Below are 22627 nucleotides of genomic sequence, written 5' to 3'. Positions count from 1 at the left end.
GCGAATGGAATTTTGTCCTTCATTGCTAGAGGGATGGAGTTTAAAACTAGGGCGGTTATGCTGCAATTGTATAAGGTGTTAGTGAGGCCACACCTGGAGTTCAGTTTTGGTCTCCTTACTTGAGAAAGGACGTACTGGCGCTGGAGGGTGTGCAGAGGAGATTGGCTAGGTTAATCCCAGAGCTGAAGGGGTTGGATTAAGAGGAGAGGTTAAGTGGACTGGGACTGTGCTAGTTGGAATTTAGAAGGATGAGGGGGGATCTTATAGAAACATATACAATTATGATGGGAATAGATAGGATAGATGCGGGCAGGTTGTTTCCACTGGCGGGTGAAAGCAGAACTAGGCGGAATAGCCTTAAATAAGGGGAAGTAGATTTAGGACTGGGTTTAGGAGGAACTTCTTTACCCAAAGGGTTGTGAATCTATGGAATTCCTTGCCCAGTGAAGCAGTAAAGGCTCCTTCATTAAATATTTTTAAGATAAAGATAGATAATTTTTTTAAGAATAAAGGGATTAAGGGTTATGGTGTTCAGGCCGGAAAGTGGAGCTGAGTCCACAAAAGATCAGCCATGATCTCATTGAATGGCGGAGCAGGCTCGAGGGGCCAGATGGCCTACTCCTAGTTCTTATGTTCTTGTGTCTACAATGGTGATTTGGGGAGGGGAGCTGGAACGAGCTTTCAGTTACTGTGGCTTCTTGAGGAATGTGTGGGTAGCACGGAACCATCCGGATTTTGCTTTTGTAGATGCAGAGGATGCTGTGCCTGGGTTGGATGACAAGATTGAAAGAGGCAAAGGTCCAGGAAGCATTTTCAATATCAGTGACTCTTGACATTCAAGACATTTTAGGGGAAACATGTTGCTGACTGGTAGTACACTCAGCAGAGGGGCAAGGTTTGTGCATGGCTAGCATCTAGGAAGGTCTCGACCCGTTCGTAATCCAGATCAAGGGGGCTATGTTACACCAGATCCCCCAGTTGCAATTGGTGATCCGGTTCCTTTGTCGTTCGTATACGAAGGAGAGGTCAGCCCCTCACTCTCAAGTCCAGATCTCCAATTTGAAGAAGTCTTCAAGATCAGGTCTTGATCAAGGCTTTTTCCATTAAATTAGAAAGTCGTTCCACTTCAGAAAGTTCTCAGAAGAGGCCAAGTCCTCCAGAAGACGATTGAAATGGGAAGACTTTGCGAATAGCAGAGCAACAGGGCCCTTGTCATCTGACCACTTTTTAATTAACTTGTTGTTTCAATGCCTTTTTACATACATGCATTCCACAGAAAAGTGTTACTATTGTTCACTTAGCACCAATAAATGTTATTAATGGATTGTTGTGAAACAAACTGTACAGCTAGAATCATCATCGAATCATAGAATTTACAGTGCAGAAGGAGGCCATTCGGCCCAACGAGTCTGCACGGGCCCTTGGAAAGAGAATCACACTCAAGTACATGCTTCCTCCACCCCATCTTCTCAATACAGTAACCCCACTTAACTTAACTCAGAAACACATTTTCTCAACTATGGGATAATTTTTCTGACATTAGAATCACTTCCAGATGCTTTCTCACTCTCCACTTTTTCACCCCATTCTTCCACAATGACCATTGGTGTTTTAGTTTTATTTCTGAACTTTTTTTTCAGAGTTTCCAAGCTTCACCTTTAGGCAACATTTCCTGCTGCCCTGTTGTACTCTACATAGGAAAGTGATGAAGGATGGAACTGGAGCCTAATATTTCCATACTTTCATGCTTTTATTTGGAGTCTCGCATATTACAAAGATACACTTCCTAACCCAATAACCATAGTTTCAGGCAGCATGGTAGCACAGTGGTTTGCACTGTGGCTTCACAGCACCAGGGTCCCAGGTTCGATTCCCGGCTTGGGACAGGGAAGTGGGGGGGGTGGGTGGTCTCCCTGGCCATTGGAGACGCCCCCCGGGTGGTCATGGACAGGGAAGTGTGTGGGGTGGGGTGGGGGGGGGGGGGGGGGGGGGGGGGGGGGGAGTAGTAGGAAGGAAGAGAGATCAGGTTTGCCAGCGGGAAATCCCTCTAGGTGCGATGTTGTCAGGGAGAAACTCACCGAAGCCAAAAACAGCGTAGTGCCTTTGGATAGTGGGGTGTTTCTCAGAGCTACAGCTGCCGAGAAACACCCCGCTAAATGTCCCCTTCAAATCGCGGACTTTAACTTGAGTCCTCCGAATTGCGTCTCTTATGTCTTTGGCTTTCATTCAAAATTGCAAAATGATTGAAATATCTAATTTTTCTTCAATATTTGTTTAATTCCTTGCAGTTGAGGGCTTTGTCTCACGTTTTGAAAATGCCAGTGGAGGTGATACAAGCTGACTCTGCTCCAGTCACAATAGGTGAAGAGTATGGAACCAAACCAGTAATTCTAGTGTAAGTGGAAATTCTGGGGATTTTATTACAAACTACAATAATTCTGGTCCAGTGTAAATTCCATAAAGTTGAGAAAATGTTACTAGGACCACATATTGCTTTTAAAATTATGTCTTTCCTGGTCACACATTGGCAATGAGGAGAAAGATGGCCTGTTCTAATACTGCTGTGGATCAGAAACTGGGACCGCAGGCCTGGATGACATTCCCTCCACATTGTCAGGCTACTAAGTGCCTTCTGCTACACACAGAACAGAGTCAGGCCTGTGCTCAGCACAGTGTAGCCAAGATGAGGAACTACTAAGTGTTATTCTTGTTACGTACCTGTGAAACAGACTTGCCTCTATCTATTCTGTGTAAGAAAAATGGTAAGTGGGTCAAAATATTCCATTTCAAATTTGAACCCCTATATTAACTAGCCTCTGCGGTTGAGTGTTTTCAGTTTAGATTTACATGTTAGCCTGTAGATGACACATGTTTAAGTTGCATGTTAAGGTAACACATTTTATATGGGAATCAGCAAAACTTAAGGAAATAAAACATCAGTACTAAAAGATAGGGCAACACAATGGCACAGTGAGTAGCACTGCTACCTCACGGCGCCGAGGTCCCAGGTTCGATAACGGCTGTGGGTCACTTGTCTGTGTGGAGTTTACACATTCTCCCCGTGTTTACATGGGTTTTGCCCCCACAACCCAAAAGATGCGCAGGCTAGGTGAATTGACCATGCTAAATTGCACCTTAATTGGAAAAGATGAATTTTGTACTCTAAATTTATGAAAAAAAGTACTAAAAGATGGAAACAAATCAAGACCAGTTTATTGTCAGAGTATTGTTTTTCAATTAATTTTTTTGTTGAAGGTGAGTTGTCCATAGACCTCCTTTCTGAGCCCAGCATCACTGGTCTGTGTTATCTGACCTTGTAGCCTCAAATCACTTTTCTACCTTCGTGTTTCAGACTGGCTTCTGGCCGCTCCACACCACTGACGACATATCCTCTGCTTCTTTATAAATGTTACCTTGGGAAAAGAAAATATCACCCACACCCAGCTTTGAGCACACAACCTCTCAGCCCCTGCTGTTGATGTGGATTGACTTTATATTGTAGGACATATTTTTGATAACATGAGCTGACAGTGATTCACTATATTCTGACAAGTCGACGCTTCTAAAGTTGACTATGAGCGCTTCTAAAGTTGACATTGAGCACTTCTTGCTGGGGCAAGAGGAAACAATAAAGCAGTACAAGCATACATACATGACTCGCTGGAGCAAGAGGAAACAATAAAGCAGTACAAGCATACATGACTTCCAATCAGAAAAGTCAGAATTCAAATATCGACTATGTAACTACAGTTGCAACAGCCATTTAAATACATGTAATTTTAGATGGTGCAACTCTTCAATATAAAGGGGAATGACATTATTTCAGGGTAAGCAGAGGTCAAGTATTGAAGATTAGATTAAATCAGGAAACATTTGCTGAATTGCTAGCTGTGCTGTTTTAATGACTTGAGAATTAATCTGTTGTCATGGTTGGTCAAAGAATATGCTATTTTGTAACAATTGGGGTGTTAATATATTTTAAAAATCAGTCAGGAATGGGGCTGTTGTGAAATCGGAACACTTGCTAATGGTGCTTATTCTATGTAAAAACTGCTTCATGTCATCCGATCTCATGATATTAAATACTTTCTCCTTGTTTACAGGTACATGAGACATGCATATGGTTTAGGAGAACATTATAACTCTGTAGAACAATTGACTGACTTACCTGCAGAAGACATATGCTGAATACTAATCAGTATTTACATTTCAATTCTTGCATCAAAGTATTTGAATTTCTCAATGTTGTAATTTTCATGTTGAGCTGAAAATTGTACTGTGTGCACAGTTCATATGGAAAACTTGAAAATGATGATGCATATCTCAGTTTTTCTTTCTTGGACAGACCCATGTAATTGTGTGAAGACCAGCAATAAAGGCTGAATGAAGACTGCATGCATTCATTGGTACTAAAACGATGTCAGTGATCCTGCTGTTCAGTATATGCTGTGCATAGTGAGACAAATACAATTTCAGGTGTGAAAAGCAATGGAGATGAACCCAGTAGGTTGTCTCTCATATCCATGTTTTCTGTAAACGGAAGTTGCAGCAGTTGACAACTTCTAATTTTTATTCAGTGTTATAACACAAAACGTGTAATGCTTACTATATATTTTGTGCCATTCAATTTTAAGACAAATCATGCTGTAATACCGATTGTTAAAATCCGCTGATTGAGTAATTTTCTTAAACTCTGAAAATGACACTTTTTGCAATTCATGTGGAATGGCAGAATAATTTGCGGTGTGATTTATTATTAAAAATCGACTATTGCGTTGTGAAAATAAATCGGGAATAACTTGTGCCATCACAAAAAGTTGCCTTTGCTTTTTTTTTCTTTCTCTGCACATAAATAAGATACAGCTTCATGGGTACTGGTTTCCCTTTACTGCAATTAGCCAGTTGTTGAACGTTAAGCCAGAGCGTGAGTGTTGAGTATTGTCAAGTCTGTTCCTATCCTGTCTGGATCCACTTGTTCGTTCAGCAGCAGTCGGTCTATAAAAATCCACTTAAAATCTTTAGAATTTTGCTGAAAAAACATAAACATTATTCATAGTATTTTAAGAAATAATTGTGCACCTTTGGGGAGAAATAGAACCCAGTGGGGGGAATAGAGAGAGAGATTCCTGACACTGCTTGAAAATATGTCGGGTATGTTTGAAATTCTGATTTGCACTTGTCTCAGATAACCCAACAACTAACCTGATCGAAAGTGTAAATGCTAAGTAAAACCAACTGATTTCAGTTGAACATGCACCACAGGCATAAAAAGATATGAGATTAAAACTGAAGCAGGTTTCAGATGCTTTAATACTTGTGCATCTATTCAACAGTGAGATGCACCAAAATAGATCCTATTTTTCGAACATTAGTAATATGGTTGTTCTACTGTGATCAGCACTTGGCAGTTATATTATTGGATAAAGCAAGAAGCAATTTACACATCTCTTGTGTCTTTTACCTGACAAAATGTTCCAGGATATTTCAGAAAGTTAAGAGACGTGAGCGTGAATAGGAAAATGGGTAGGTGACAGAGAGGCAGATTGAAAGACTTTTAAAGACTGGAAAAGAGTTGATGGGTTATTCTGAATGGATGGCTGTCGGCATATGGCTTGGCCATGGTAGTGAAGGTATTGTAAGCAACAAAATGGATACTCTGTTTTGTGCACCAAATCCATGTGTTGTTTCCTTTTTTGAATTGCAATGAAGATGTAGAGTAATTAATTGAAGGAGGCAGGTAGTGTTGAAGAGGTAATTTTGGTTGTCTTTACCCTCTGGCAATAAGATAACTTTGTCACAGAAAGACGGAGACTAAATTGTTTCAAGTGGTCATGTCAGCTCTATTGAGTTGTGTACAGTAGCTCAAGTTTGAAGTACAGCAGTTCAAGTTTGAAGTGTTATGACATCCTGGGCTAGTGCAGAGTCAGTTCCAGCCTTGATCCATGGTTGCAACACCAGTGAAATTGGATTTATTTAAATACCTGAGGTTTTTGGTCAAGTCCAATGACGTACAGTCACCAGGTTTGTAACTTTAAAACGCAAATAACCTTTTTATTATGAACTGTATATTTAATTAAACAGACAGAAAATGTAGATGGCTATCTACTACATATCCCCCCCCCCTTCTAACTAAAGATCAACAAATTGCTGCTTTGATGCACTTCAACTTCACCTACAGGCAGCATAGAGAGAAAACTGCTCCCATCACTTCTGAGGTCCAATCACTTCTAAAGATTCTCTCAAAAGTGTTACCCAGCAGGAACCAATCGCTAACTGTTGTCAAGCAGAACACTGTCCCTGGCCAACCCATTGGTTGCCAGTTAACCAACCAAACTGATTCTCTCCAAAACCAGTTCCTTCCCATCTGCTTGGTGCCGGAAGAATCTGGCTGCTCCTCTCAAACACAGCCTGAGAATACGGTGTCCTGGCAAGCAGGCTGTTTTGAGTCTTCCGCTTCCTTCTCTCTACTAGAAGACACATCCCAATTATTGATCTGCGGACCAAAACAATAAAATAAAAAGAAATGGGAACAAAGGAAATAGACAAAATAATAATTCGTAAGGAAGCTATTGTGAATAAAGCTGAATTTATTTAAATATTTACAATTACAGGCTTAGCACAACATCTCGCTCCCAGTGTAGACCTTGCTGGAAGGATAGATGTGATCAGGCCCTGAGTTGGGGCTGCTTTTATCTCTGCTTTAACGAGCCCAGGTCGTTGGCTGCCACCCCTTACCTACAGGGCTCTTATTCCATGAATCCCACAGGGAGATCAATGATTGTATCCCTATGGTCCTACAGGTTATAACAGACAGGAAGGATTGTTACAGAAGGCACAATGTTTGTAACAGATATGATGTGTCTGCTCAACAGTCTCTGCCTCCTTCAGCCATATCACTTTGGAGAAACCATTACGGATCTGCTGAAAATGTAGGATGAAGGCAGCAAAGGATGGTCTTGAGTTCCAATATAAATAAATTAATGCATCTCTTGCCTTTGTCAGTGATGATGGAGTGGGAGGTAGTTACGTGCTTATTTTAAGTACATAAGAAATAGGAGTAGACCTTATAGCCCCTTGAGCTTTCTCCTCTGCCATTCAGTAAGAACATGACATATCTACCTAAATTTACCCCTGTACTCTTTGATTCCCTGAGTGCTCAAAAACAAATTAATTGCTCTCCCATGAATATATGCTATGACTGACACCCACACGGCTCTGGGGAGAGAATTCCGATAGTTCACAACCTTTTGAATTAGAAGATTCCCCCTCATCTCAGACCTAAACAATTGGTCCCTTGTCCTGAGACTATGATTCCTTGTTCTAGACACGAAAGGGCAAACAGCCATTCGGCATCTATTATGTCAAGCCTTTTGTATGTTATACATTTTTCAACTTCATAGATTATAGACTATTCTACTCAATCTCTCATCGGAAAACTGGCTCATCTCGGGAGGCTCCTCCAACTCTGACCTCTTGTACATCCCCAATTTTAACTGCTCTACTGTTGGTGGCTGCCCTTTTTGTCACCTAGACCATGGAATTTTTCCCTACACCTCTCCATTTCGCTTTCCTCTTTTAAGACATTCCTTAAAAGCTACCTCTTTGAGCAAGCTTTTAGTTCCCTGACCTGTTGTGATGCTTTGTTTTCTATTGCTCCTGTGAACTGCCTTGGGATATTTTATGTTAAAGGTGCTATATTTATGTAAATTGTTATTGAATTAATCAGTGAACGTCCATTGTACCCATTCTAAGACAAGCATATCCTTCCTTCAGTCAGGAGACCAAAGTATACAGCACTCCTGGTGTAGTCTCACCTTAGTCCTATCTAATTGGTGAAACATAGAAAATAGGAGCAGGAGAAGGCCATACGACCCTCTGAGCCTGCTCCACCATTCATTATGATTATGGCTGATCTTCCAACCCAATAGTCTAATCCCACTACCCTCCAACTTCCCCCCCCCCCCCCCCCCATGCCCTTTGATCCTCTACACTTTCAGTTCTCTATATCGAAAAGCTTCTTGAAAACATACAGGGCCACATTCTCTGATTTTGAGGCTGTGTCCGGAGGATCCACGGTGTTTTATGTGGGAAAACTTGGCGCCGTCCCCTCACTGATCCTCTGACTGGTGAGGGGCTAGTAGTCGCGCCACATAAAAAGTCAGGCCGCCACGAAATAAACTGCCGGAGAATTGCCGGGACCGTGGCTGTGGATGTGCACGGTGACCTGCAGTGGTCGTGCCCTACAACATGGAGCCGGCCGCGCACAGACCCAACTTGCCTGATAATGTCCCACTGGACATCCCTTCGGGCTGGGGGAGCCCTCGCTAAAGCCCCCCCCCCCCCCTCCCCCCCGGCCAGCTGCACGGCTCCCACCCGACTGTGGCGTCGCTGGACATGCCAGGTTCCTGCACAGCTGGGACCACACGTACCCTGAGTCATGAACTCGGCCCATCGGGGGAGGACCTTCAGGTGATGTCCTGAGGCCTTCCCAACGGCTTGAGGTGCGCCACGATGTCGCCATTTTGGAGGGGGCGAACCATTCGAAAACAGCCACCGGCCTGATTCCATCGTAAAAAGGGATTCTCCGCCCGATTTCCAATTACGAAATTGCTGTCAGGAAACAGAGAATCTCACCCACAAAGTTTTGGTTTCAGCTACTTGCTGTAGCAACGAATTCCACAGGCTCACCACTGTCTGGGTGAAGATATTTATCCTCTCTGTCCTAAATGGTCTACCCCGTATCCTCAGACTGTGACTCCTGGTTCTGGACACATCCATTGGGAACATCCTTCCTGCATCTACACTGTTTAGTCCTGTTAGAATTTTAAAAAAAACATTTTATTAGGGTATTTATAGGTTTTATAATAACAATAACAACAACATGACATAATATATAAAACATTTCCATCCCTGACACGTTCCTCACGCCCCCAACAAAGAAACAATAGCCTAACCCCCCCCCCCTCCCCCCCCCCCCCCCCCCCCCCCGTTCCTCGATTTCTGCCTCTGCTGACATTTAGTTTTCATCGAAAAAGTCGACGAACGGCTGCCACCCTCCAGACGAACCCTTACATTGACCCTCTTAGGGCGAACTTTATTTTCTCAAGTCTGAGAAACCCAGCCATGTCGCTAACCCAGGTCTCTGATTTTGGGGGCTTCGGGTCCCTCCACATTAACAGTATCTGTCTCCGGGCTACCAGGGAGGCAAAGGCCAAAACGTCAGCCTCTCTTGGCCCCTGGACCCCCGGCTCCCCGACACTCCAAAGATCACCATCTCTGGACTCGGCACCAGCCTTGTTCTAAGTACAATGGACATGACATCAGCGAAACCTTGTCAAAATCCTCTAAGCTTCGGGCATGCCCAAGACATGTGGACATGATTTGCTGCCCCCCCCCCGCACACCTCGTACACCTGTACTCTGTCCCAAAAAACTTGCTGATTCGGGCCACCGTCACGTGTGCCCGGTAGACTACCGTAAATTGTATCAGGCTGAGCCTGGCACATGAAGAGGATGTGTTAACTCTGCCTAAGGCATCCATCCACAAACCCGCCTCTATCTCTCCCCCTAGCTGATCTTCCCACTTGCCCTTTAGCTCCTCTATCTGAGTTTCTTCCAACTCCATGAGCTCTTTGTAGATATCCGGTACATCCCCTCCCCCACCCCCGTTCTGGAAACAACCCTGTCCTGAATACCTGGTGGTGGCAGGAGCGGAAAGGTCGGAACCTGCCTTCTCAAAAAATCCCGTTCCTACAGCTACCTAAACCCATCCCTGCTGGCAGTTCAAATTTCTCCTCCAAATCCTTCAAACAGGGGAAGCTCCCATCTATAAATAAATCTCCCATCCTCTTGATCCCTACTCTCTGCCATCTCCGAAACCCTTCATCCAGGCTTCCCGGTACGAATCGATGGTTATTGTAACCACCCTCAGGGCATTATGGTAACGTTTAGGAGCCTTCTAATATTGGCCGTAAGTTGCCTGCCCTTCACAAACCCCGTCAGGTCTTCCCCTATCACCTCCGGAATACAGTCCTCTATCCTTGTGGCCAAAATTGTAGTCAGCAGTTTGGCGTCCACATTCAATAGGGAGATTGGCTTGTATGACCCGCATAGCTCAGGTCCTTCTCCCGCTTCAGAATCAATGAGATCGAGGCCTGCGACATTGTTGGGGGAAGGACACCCTGCTCCCTTGCCTAATTAAATGCCCTCACCAGCAGCGGGCCCAACATCTCCGAGAACTTCTTGTAAAATTCCACTGGGTAGCCGTCGGGTCTTACCTGACTGCATGGTCTCCAGCCTCTCCATTATTTCCTCAATTTCAATTAAGGCCCCCAACCCTTCCACCAGTTCTTCCTCCACCTTCGGGAACTTCAACTGACACAGGTACTGCCTCATCCCCTCCAACCCAGCTGGGGATTCCGACTCATATAGCTTGCCATAAAACTCCTTAAACACCCCATTCATCCCTACTGGGTCCAAGACCGTGTTCCCAGTTCTGTCCTTTACTTTCCCTATCTCCCTGGCTTCTCCCTTTTCCTCAGCTGATGTGCGAGCATCCTACTGGCCTTCTTCCCATACTCATATACCGCCCCCCCTCGCCTTCCTCAATTGCTCCACCGTCTTCCCTGTAGATAACAGCCCAAACTTCATCTGTAGCCTCAGCCGCTCCTTCAGTAACCCCACCTCCTGGGCCTCCGAATATTTCTTATTCACCTGGAGTATCTCCCCAACCAGCCTATCCATCTCTGCTCATTCCATCTTTTCTCTATGGGCCTATATCGAGATTAACTCCCCCCTAACTACTGCCTTCAGAGCTTCCCACGCCATTGCTGCCGAGACTTCCCCTGTGTCATTTATTTCCAAATAGTTCTGGATGATCTTACTCACCCGCCCGCACATCTCCTCATCTGCTAATAGTCCCACATCCAACCTCCATAGCGGGCGCTGCCCTCTCTCCTTATTCACCCATAAATCTACCCAATGTGAGGCATGGTCCGACACAGTGATCGCCAAATACTCGGTATAAACCACCCCCGCCAGGAACGCCCTGCTCAAGATAAAAAAGTTGATCCAAGAATATACTCTGTGCACATGGGAGAAAAAAAGAAAACTCCTTCACTCTTGGCCATCCAAACCTCCATGGATCTACCCCCCCCCCCCCCCCCCCCCCCCCCCATCCGCTCCATGATCCCCTTTAGCTCGTTCGCTACAACTGGCACTCGATTTTGACCGGTCCAACCCTGGATCAATGACTGTATTAAAATCTCCCCCATGATCACCTTATGTGATTCTAGGTCCGGGATCTTACCTAACACCCGCCTCATAAATTCCACATTGTCCCAATTTGGTGCATGTATATTCACAAGTACCACCTTCAAACCCTCAAGCTTCCCTCTCACCATGATGTACCTACCCCCCCACATCCGACACAATTCTCCCTGCCTCAAATGCCATCCGTTTGTTGATCAGGATCGCGACCCCCCCCGGTCTTAAAGACCAGCCCTGAATGAAATACTTGGCCGACCCACCCTTCCTCAGTCTTGTCTGGTCCAAAACCTTCAGGTGTGTCTCTTGTAACATTGCCACATCCGCCTTCAGTCCCCTCAGATGCGCGAACACGCGAGCCGTCTTACCGGCCCATTTAGCCCTCTGATCATCAGCCTAGTCGGGGGGGGGGGGGGGGGGGGGCTCCTTGCCGATCAGCAATCCCCTTTCTTAGGACAGCCTCTAGCTCGTGTCCCTCACCTCCTTGGGCCCGCTCTTGGGCATCCGCCGTCCTCGACCTCGCTTTTGCAGTTCCCACCCACCACTCCCCTATTTGCAGAACCAAACTCCCAGCCCCCCATAACAGGCTTATCACCTGCTCACCCCCCACTGCGCTTCTGTGAACTAGTCACCTAACTAGCCTGGTAGCTCCCGCCCATGGCACCAAACATCCTATCTCCCTATTGTTCTCCCTCCTCCCCCCCCCGGCTCGGATATAGATATTCAGAGCACCACAGTCCCCAGTAAACAAAACAGTGCAATAAATCCCTCCACCCATCACCCACCAGAACAGAGTTAAATTGCATTTCCGAGCAACTGCTCAGACATCTTAACAAAACGAAAACCAAAGAAAAAGGAAGGGGCAAAAATAAGAATAATCCCTTGTTGCAGAGAGCACTGCATATCCAGAACCTCACATAAATAACTTTAAACCAAATCGACCCCGCAATGCCCTGCCCCAAGGATCAGTGTCCTTAGACCCCTGCCAGCATTTTGCCCTTGATAAAGTTGATTGCTTTCTCCGGCGATTCAAAGTAAAGTTCCTAGCCCTCAAAAGTGACCCACAGACGCTCTGGATATAACATCCCGAACTTCACCCCCTTCTTGAAGAGGGCGATTTTGCCCTATTAAATCCAGCTCGCCTTTTGGCCAGTTCCGCGCCCAGGTCCTGGTAGATGCGCAACTCACAGTTCTCTCACTTGCAGCTCCGTATCTGCTTGGCCCACCGCAAAATCTGTTCCTTGTCCAGGAACCGTACATCCGCACCACCATCACCCTTAGCAGTTTGTTCACTTGCAGCTTCCTCGTAAATGTTCTATGCGCTCTATCGACCTCCAAGGGTCGAGTAAACGTCACATCTCCCATCAGCTTTTCAAGCATATTTGCCACATATGCCCTTGCATCCGATCCCTCACTGCGCTCCGGGAGGCCTACTATCCTCAAGTTCTGTCTCCTGGACCTGTTCTCCAAATCCTCCATCTTCTCCTGCAGCCTTTTCTGGTGGTCCTTCATCAGTCCCACCTCGGCCTCCAACGCGGCGAGATAGTCCTCGTGCTCGGACACCTTTTCCTCCACTTTCTGGATCGCCCATCCGTGGGCTTAAAGCCCCTGTTCCACTCGATCAATTGGTGCCTTAATCGGGTCCAGCGTATCCTTCTTTAGTTTGGCAAAGCAAAGCTCTACTCAAAGAGCTTCACCAGCTGTACCGTTGACCACTGTGCCACCACACCAGGATCCTGCACCTCCGCCATGCTTTCCTGTCCTGCTGGTTCTGCACATGCCTTCTTTACTCGACCATGTCTCCTTGTTATGCCACTTCTAGTCCGCTGCTCCATACTGCGTTGGGGAATTTCTCCTCACTGTCTCACTCTCTACCGATTATTCCAATAAAATTCTGACAAAATCGGGAGAAAAGGTCCAAAAGTTCCGTCACAAGCGATGAGCTACCAAATGTGTGATCTCCTACTCCATGGCCGCCACCGGAAGTTCCTGTTAGAATTTTATAGGTTTCTATGAGATCAACCTGCCACCACCCATCCCCGCCCCCCCCCCCCCCCCCACCCCCCACCCTCTGATTCTTCTGAACACCAGCGAATGCAATCCGAACTGATTCAATCTCTCCTCATATGTCAGTCCTGCAATTTCAGGAATCAGTCTAGTTGATCTTTGCTGCACTCCCTCTAGAGCAAGAACATCCTTCCTCAGGTAAGGAGACCAAAACTGCACACAATATTCCAGGTATCCTTTATACATCCACTTGCCGTAAAGGCTAATATATAATTTGACTTCCTAATTGCTGGCTGTACCTGCATTTTAGCTTTGAGATTCATTTGCAAGGACACCCAAATCTTTCTCCACTCCAGTATTTACTAGTCTCTCATCTTTAAAAAAAAAAATCTTGCCTAGTCCTCCTACCAAAGAATTACATTAGAACCTTTCTATCTCAGAACGTTTGTTTCCAAAGACCATATAGAATTATAGAATTGCTATAGTGCAGAAGGAGACCATATCGTAGAACAATCATAGAATTTACAGTGTAGAAGGAGGCATTCAGCCTTCTAGACTGCACCAGCCCTTGCAAAGAGAACCTTACTTAAGCCCATGCTGCCACCCTATCCCCATAACCCAGTAACCACACCTAACCTTTTTGGACACCAAGGGGCAATTTAGGATGGCCAATCCACCTAACTTGCACATCTTTGGACTTTTGGACAAAATCGGAGCACCCGGAGAAAACCCATGCAGACACGGAGAAAGTGCAAACTCCACACAGTCACCCAAGGCTAGGATTAAATCTGGGTCCCTGGAGCTGTGAGGCAGCAGTGCTAGCCACTATGCCACATGTGCTCTTGGCCCATCAAATCTGCACCGACCCTGTGAAAGAGCACCCTATCTATACTCCCCACCTAACCTGCACAACTTTGGACTATAGGAGGAAACCCACGCAGACAGGGGGAGAAAGTGAAAACTTCACATAGCCAGTCACCCAAGTCCTGAGTTGAACCTTAGTCCCTGGCGCTATGAAGCAGCAGTGCTACCCACTGTGGCACCGTGCCACTCATAAAAGCCATCTTCCGGACTGCTTATTTAACCTACATAACTCCCTTCTAACAGCTTACTTTCCCACCTAGCTGAGTATATTCAGTAAATTTGATATCGACTGCAACCTGTGCGGTCCTGAAATCTATTGTTCATAAACACCAGTTGTTTGGAACTTTTTTGAGCGGACCCACGCAACTCGTGAAATTATTTTGATATAGCACTTCAGGAATGGAAACATGGAAGATTCAGTATTTGAATGAGTAGAACCAAATTTTATTACTACTTTATAATGTTTCCTGTGTCATGATATGCAGACATGCAGATAATGATATACAGACAGGCACATACAAACAGCTAATGAACATAGAGAACAGGACATGACCAATGAGCAGGCAGGATACTCAGGGGTGGTATCTCACTATAAAAGGCACGAGGCACTCACACTCTGCCTCTTTCCACTGATGAACATCGACAGAGTGAGTCAGGGTGTATGTACAGTATCACACCTCCAGCACATGGCTAGTCTGGTTCAGTCAGACAGAGTAACCACACTTAGGTTAGCAGAGTGTCAAACTCATAGAGAACTGTGCTAACTGTGCTACTGGTTCAATAAATCAGATTGAACTAACTTCAAGGTCTGGAGTATATTTTGGTTAAAACTGCATCCAGTTGCAGCCTGTGTTATTCCAAAGTACATAACACATCATTTTGTTTCATGCTTCCTGTAATTATTTATATCTACAGTATTTTATGATTCATATACGTGTGGCTGGGCATTCCAACGTCATTCTATAATCCTGAAAATTCCAAAATCCAGAAATGACTCAGTCCCAAACGTTCTGAGATAGAAAGGTTCTATTGTAATCAGTCCCCTCATCCTAACGCATTGATATGGACGGTAAATTATTGAGGGTCAAGCAGTGATCCTTGAAGTATCCACTGCTGGCGTTCACAAAAACCCAAAAAATGACCCGTTGATTCCAATTTTGTTCTGTTTATTAACCAGCCCCCAGGCATGTAAATACATTACCCTACATCTCATGAAACCTAATCAGGTTCTGAGATTGTCTTCGGTGTCGCTCCTCCCCCCATGAATAGCTGTTATCACCTTCAAGGGCTGGTTTAGCACAGTGGGCTGAACAGCTCGCTTGTAATGCAGAACAAGGCGAGCAGCGAGGGTTCAATCCCCATACTGGCCTCAGGAAGGTGGTGACTAGGGGCTTTTCACAGTAACTTAATTGAAGCTTACTTGTGACAATTAGCGATTATTATTATTAAGGGCATGAAGGGCAGTCGCAGAGTGCCCACATAACACTTGCTTGTCTATGATCGCTGATCTATATTGAACCTGGTGACCATTGTTTTCAAGATTATCCGATTAATTGTTTGTGGGTAAACGGAGTGATCATCCCCTTTTGCCAGCATTAACTCACTGGTTTGAATTAGACCTGTGGAGTGAGAACTGAGCACGATATTGAGAAACAGGTAGACCCAGTATATTCCACCCTGTCTGCTGGACACTTAGTGTGATTCAGTCAGCCGGCTATAGAGGGCGCATCATCCTGCGCCTGCGCGCTGGCCTCGTCTCCCTGGAGACGGGACGCGGTGATGGGAGATGGCGGACCGGCTGGTGCTTAAGGCCCTCCGGGGAAATGCAACGCAGCTGGACCTGAACGGCAAGAATCTGAGCCGGGTCCCGAAGGCGGTGGGAAGGTTGTTCGAACTGAGCCGCCTCCATCTGAAAAACAACCAACTCAGCGACCTCCCCGCGGAGCTACAGGTGCTCAACAATGTAAGAGTCGGAGAGGCAGCAAGAACAGAACATCCAGCTGCCCATGTTTACTACAAAAACATATCCTGATCCGCCCCCACATTCACTGCACTCCCATATTCAAACCAGTCCCAGCTTCATATTCACTCTAATCCCTCCCCTGCTGTGCATAATCCCATCCCAATATTCACTGCCATCCCAACCATGTATTTATCTCATTCCTCACCCCCACTCCAACTCACCCAAATCCCTGCCTCCTGATCATCCCAATACCTGCTCTTGATGAACTTAATCCCATCCCAATATTCACTGTAATCCCAATCCTGAATTTATCACATTCCTCACCCCCACTCCAACTCACCCAAATCCCTGCCTCCTGATTATCCCAATACCTGCTCTTGATGAACATAATCCCATCCCAATATTCACTGTAATCCCAATCCTGAATTTATCACATTCCTCACCCCCACTCCAACTCACCCAAATTCCTGCCCCCTGTTTATCCCAATTATCCCAATACCTGCCCCATATTCACCCCAACGCCATATTACTCCAATCCCTCCTCCCATTCATTGCAATATCTGCTCCATATTCACTCCAACATCATATTCATCCCAATCCCTGCTACATATTCAACCCAATCCGAGCCCCGTATTCAACTCGGTCCCACCCCTGCATTTATCCCAATACCAAATTCACCCCAATTTAATCTCTTTCAACTCATCCCATCCCATATTCACCCCAGTCCCAAATTCAACCCAATCCCTACCAGTACCTGGCCTAATCAGCATAATGCATTCCATATTAACCCCAATCCCAGCACCATATTAACTTTATACTGTATTCACCCGAATCCTAGTCTCATAGTCACCTGACTCTAAATGCCTTATTCACCCTAATCCGAGCCCCGTATTCATCTAAATTCCAGCCCTATATTCCTGCCATCTCAACCTGTATTCATTTTAATCCTCCACCCTATATTCACCTCCATGTTGACCATAATCCCCAGCCCTGTATTTACCCCAATTTAACTTAATTCACCTAAATATCAGCTCCACCCAGTATTCTTCTTAAGTATGTATTTTTGGCTGGTTTAGCTCAGTGGGCTAGACAGTTGGTTTGTGATGCAGAACAAGACCAACAGTGCGGGTTCAATTCCCGTATCAGCTTAACCGAACAGGTGCCGGAATGTGGTGACTCGGAGGTTTTCACAGTAACTTCATACTTGTGACAATAAAAGGTTATTATTATTATTGACACAGTTGGCTGCACTCTCACCTCTGAATCAAAAGTTATAGGTTCAAGCTGCACTTCTGGATGTGAGCATAAAAATTGAGACTGACGTGCTAGTGCAGCGCTGTGGCAGCTCTGCACTGTCACCATTTTTCAGATGTTAAACAGGCCCTGTATGCCATCTCAGGTAGATGTAAATATCCCATGGTATTATTGAAGATGAACAGGGGAGTTATCCCTGAAGCCGTGTCCAATATTTGTTACTCAATCAACTTCACAAAAACAGATTAGTTGTTCACTATCATGTTTCTGGCAACTTGCTGTGCTCAAATTGGATTCTGTATTTCCTTTCCTACATTAACAACAATAACACTTCAAAATGGCCTTCGTTGATTTAAAACACATCAGACGTTCTGTGATGATGAGATATAAATGTGTCTTTTTTTCTTTTAAATCACCCATTCCGTTCAATCATAACCTCCTATCCCACAGGCATACAGATCCCTTGTAAATTGTCTCCACCACTCAAACTCCCCGCAGTGCCCTTTCCCTGGAATGCCTGTAAATCCTTGCCCCGAATCCCCTTAATGCCTACTCCAAATCCCCTAACATCAGTCCTCCAACTTATAGAATCATAGAATTTACAGTGCACAGGAGGCCATTTGGCCCATTTGCACCGACCCTTGGCAAGAGCATTCTACTTAAACCCATGCCTCCATCCTATCCCCGTAACCCAGTAACCCCACCTAACCTTTTGGACACTAAGAGACAATTTAGCATGGCCAATCTACCTAACCTGCATACCTTTGGACTATGGGAGGAAACTGGAGCACCTGGAGGAAACCCATGCAGACACAAGAAGAAAGCGCAAACTCCACACACAAAGTCACCTGAGGCCGTAATTTAACCCGGGTTCCTGGAGCTGTGAGGCAGCAGTGCTAAGCACTGTGCCATCGTGCCGCCCGAATCCTCACCTGAACACCATTAATTCCGCCCTCCCACTCACCGTAATTCCATTATATTCACTTATATACCCTTCAAAATTACCCCCCTACCCACTGTAACCCCCTGCTTCCACTTATTGTAAACCTCACCTTCTAATCACCATTCTATTTAACTCCCATCCACTGTTAACCAAAGTCACAATCATGCCTACTGCACCTACCCACCATTACCACTGCTGTTCCCACTCTTGATAAAACGTGCAACTCCACTCTCCTGTACTGTTGCCCCCATCCAACACCCACCACCACTCCCAACACAACACCACCTCCCATCCACCATATCCCCCTACTGTTAAACTGTCGGTCTTCTTTAAGGTGTAATTTACTGCAGCCAGACATCAGGACTGCCAATGCTGTTACCTGACTTGTGCCACAAAACTTTTATCTTTATCATCAGTTCCATTCTCTACCATTCGCTGACAAATGTCTCAGGTTAAGTCAGACTATTTGCAACTTTCGCATTTTAGTGAATTTCCAAGTTGCACTTTCACTTAGAAACCCTCTTTATCACAGAGACCCTGTGCGGGATTCTCCGTTGGCTGACTCTGAAGTTGGAAAATGCGATTGTCAGAGAATAGGTTCCGATGCCAAAATCGCGGCAGGCGCCAATTTGATGCCAAATCGCAATTCTCCGTCAGGTTCAGTGCAAGTTTTGCTCTTGTGAAAGTCCACGAATCCTGCCCCGGCGTCAACATTTAGTCCCAGGAACAGAGAATCCAGACCCCTACATTCCATCTCCATAACATCGCCACGTCTTCCCAACCTCAATTCATCTGCCATGAAATCTTCATCCATGTCTTTGTCATTTATGGATTCTCAGATTCCAATGCTCTCATGATCAACCTCCCATCCTGCACTTTTCATAAACTTCTGCTCATCCAAAACTGTGTTGCCTGCATCCTATTTTGCTTAAAGTCTCACTCTCCCATTACCCCTTATACTCACTGTCTCACATTGGCTCCAGCTCTTCTCCCATAACCTCAAACTATAAGTGTTAAACTTTAAATCCCTTCATGGCTTTTACCCCTTACTTTCTCTCTAACCTCCTGCAGTAACCCACCCCTCCCCCCAACCCCCTCCCACCACCCCCCTCGGCAGAACTCTCCATTCTTCTGACTTTCATAATTTGTGTAGCCCTGCCCTCCTTTTGCCTCACCACTGGTGGCCATATCTCCAGCCACATAAGCCCTACATTCTGAATATTTTCCCTCAATCTCCTTGCCTTTACAAACCTTAAAACTCACATCTTTTACCAACTATCTGCTGACTTTTAATCTCTGTGCAATACAGCTCACAATGATAAAATAAGTTTTAAATAAGTGATTTTACGCTGTTATTATCTAGTGTAGTGGTGTCCAAGTTACAAATAGTGCGCCAACATGTGCCCCACAATCCTGTCTAAGAAGTTCAGGGAGCTCAGTCTTATTTTCACTTATTTCTTATTATCTGTTTTGTTTCTTTTAAATTCATAGACTGAGTTTTTTGAAATTACTCATGTTATCACCATTGTTTTTTGTTGGTACCTATAAATATTATAACTGCCTAAGTTCTGATATATTCACAGCATTATTTTGTGTGTTTCCGATGTCCAAAGTTTACAGATTTTTTCTAAATCCAAACTTTATATGTGAACCCTGAGCCATGTAGAATGTGAACCTAAGCAGCCCATGAATGCAAACAAGATAACTTGGACATCCCTAATATGGTGACAGCAGCTATTGTATAAGCATAGTTGACTATTTTTGTTTCAAAGTATATTAAAATCTTTATATCTATTTTGTAGTTGACAGAGCTCAACTTAGGAAATAATTCCTTCGAAGAGCTTCCAGACGTTTTGAAGCATCTAAGACAACTGAAGAAGCTCCACTTGTTTGGTAACAAGCTAGAAACATTGTCTCCAAGTGTGTTTGGTAAATATAAATACACTCTCAATTCTTGTTCGTATTGTTCAAATCAATTATTTAATTATGAAAGTTGGTTACATTCATTTTAGATTTGTGAACTATTCTGTAGATCAGTTGTTTTGACGTGGAGATGCTGCCGGTGGACTGGGGTGAGCACAGTAAGAAGTCTTACAACACCAGGTTAAAGTCTAACAGGTTTGTTTTGAACCACTAGCTTTCGGAGCGCAGCTCCTTCATCACCTGATGAAGGAGCTGCGCTCCAAAAGCTAGCGATTTGAAACCTGGTGTTGTAAGATGTCTTACTGTGATCAGTTGTTAGGAAGAGGCAACAAATAGACAAAAATGGAACATGCAAATGTCTATTAGATTTTGCATTCCATAGTGTATGAATATTTGTTGTAGTATATACATTTATCTATTGCAATTACAACCACAGTATTTAGTTTACATTTTGGGACTATGCTGAAATAAATCATTCAACGTTCATGGATAGTGTCAGTTTTATTGGCCCAGAAATTCCAATCTCTCGATAGTCTTGCCCTGGAAGTAGTCCCCAAGTTGCACGAGGCGACCCCTCAGAAGTCCTGACACACTGACTACGTGAGAATTATTTGGGAAGTTTGGACTTTTGATGGGCAATTTACTTGCGCCTGGAACCCTCCGAAACTCTGAGTTAGAGTCGGAGACGTTAGCTAGTTCAGAGTCATTTTTCAGAATAGTTACCAGGAAGAGTTTTAAGGATTAAAACAAGTTCTAACTTCTGAGGAAGTATACTACTGACCCCTGACTCCCCACTGGACCTCCCAAATACACCCCACCCCCTCCCCCCCTCGCCACAACCACCTGCTTTCCCCTCCCAACAACCTCCGGACCCACCTTACCCCCACCCACCCATCTACCACTTTACCTCTCAATGACCGACCACTTTATCCCCTAATCCTGCCACCCTACCCTCTCTGCCACCCTATCTTTCACCCACCCAGCTGCAACCCTACACCTTCACCCACTTACCTTACGCACTTAGCTTCTCTCTGTAGCTTCTCAAAGTGACTTTTGGATCTTTACACTTACTGATATCGGGCAGCTAGTGCCATAGAAAAGGGAGAATGGCACAGCCTTCCCTAATATCCTGCCCTACAAACAAGGACTCCCAGAATCAATGTACTGCACATTTCTGAAGAGGCCTTAGAACATAGAACATTGAAAAATTCAGGCCCTTCGGCCGACGATGTTGTGCCGAACTTTTGTCCTAGATTAAGAACAAATTAATCTACACCCCATCATTCTACTGTAATCCATGTACCTATCCAATAGCTGCTTGAAGGTCCCTAATGTTTCCGACTCAACTACTCACAGGTAGTGCATTCCATGCCCCCACTACTCTCTGGATAAAGAACCTACCTCTGACGACCCCCCTATATCTTCCACCATTTACCTTAAATTTATGTCCCCTTGTAATGGTTTGTTCCACCCGGGGAAAAAGTCTCTGACTGTCTATCTATTCCCCTGATCATCTGATAAACCTCTATCAAGTCGCCCCTCATCCTTCTCCGTTCTAATGAGAAAAGGCCGAGCATCCTCAACCTTTCCTCGTAAGACCTATTCTCCATTCCAGGCAACATCCTGGTAAATCTCCTTTGCACCTTTTCCAAAGCTTCCATATCCTTCCTAAAATGAGGCGACCAGAACTGCACACTACTCCAAATGTGGCCTTACCAAGGTTTTGTACAGCTGCATCATCACCTCACGGCTCTTAAATTCAATCCCTCTGTTAATGAACGCTAGCACACCATAAGCCTTCTTCACAGCTCTATCCACTTGAGTGGCAACTTTCAAAGATCTATGAACATAGGCCCCAAGATCTCTCTGCTCCTCCACGTTGCCAAGAACCCTACCGTTAACCCTGTATTCCGCATTCATATTTGTCCTTCCAAAATGGACAACCTCACACTTTTCAGGGTTAAACTCCATCTGCCACTTCTCAGTCCCGCTCTTCATCCTATCTATGTCTCTTTGCAGCCGACAACAACCCTCCTCACTATCCACAACTCCACCAATCTTCGTATCGTCTGCAAATTTACTGACCCACCCTTCAACTCCCTCATCTAAGTCATTAATGAAAATCACAAACAGCAGAGGACCCAGAACTGATCCCTGTGGTACGCCACTGGTAACTGGGCTCCAAGCTGAATATTTGCCATCCACCACCACTCTCTGACTTCTATCGGTTCGCCAGTTCGTTATCCAACTGGCCAGATTTCCCACTATCCCATGCCTCCTTACTTTCTGCAGAAGCTTACCATGGGGAACCTTATCAAATGCCTTACTAAAATCCATGTACACCACATCCACTGCTTTACCTTCATCCATATGCTTGGTCACTTCCTCAAAGAATTCAATAAGACTTGT

At 45.0% G+C, this 22627-nt stretch overlaps 2 protein-coding genes across 4 annotated transcripts in view; both read left to right on the top strand.

The window, feature by feature from the left end:
* The window catches only part of otud6b (OTU deubiquitinase 6B), a 34208-nt gene extending 29392 nt beyond the window's left edge, over positions 1-4816 (top strand). For both annotated transcript variants that reach the window (XM_038809067.1, XM_038809068.1), the window contains 2 exons: positions 2289-2395; positions 4104-4816. In XM_038809067.1, the coding sequence (XP_038664995.1) occupies positions 2289-2395; positions 4104-4188 (192 nt within the window). In that variant the 3' untranslated portion in view covers positions 4189-4816. The remainder of the gene's footprint in view (positions 1-2288; positions 2396-4103) is intronic.
* An 11105-nt stretch (positions 4817-15921) lies between these two features.
* Positions 15922-22627, top strand: part of lrrc69 (leucine rich repeat containing 69) — a 91626-nt gene continuing 84920 nt past the window's right edge. Inside the window, exons 1-2 of one of the 2 annotated variants that reach the window (XM_038809066.1) lie at positions 15922-16086; positions 20098-20224. In XM_038809066.1, the coding sequence (XP_038664994.1) occupies positions 15922-16086; positions 20098-20224 (292 nt within the window). Of the gene's footprint in view, positions 16099-20097; positions 20225-22627 lie in introns of both variants that reach the window. The other variant, XM_038809065.1, reaches the window with a different exon arrangement.

Source organism: Scyliorhinus canicula, chromosome 10, assembly GCF_902713615.1.
Source record: "Scyliorhinus canicula chromosome 10, sScyCan1.1, whole genome shotgun sequence".
Classification (NCBI taxonomy): Eukaryota; Metazoa; Chordata; class Chondrichthyes; order Carcharhiniformes; family Scyliorhinidae; genus Scyliorhinus; species Scyliorhinus canicula.
Note: the sequence above shows the minus strand (reverse complement) of the source record. Positions and strands in the feature narration are given on the sequence as shown.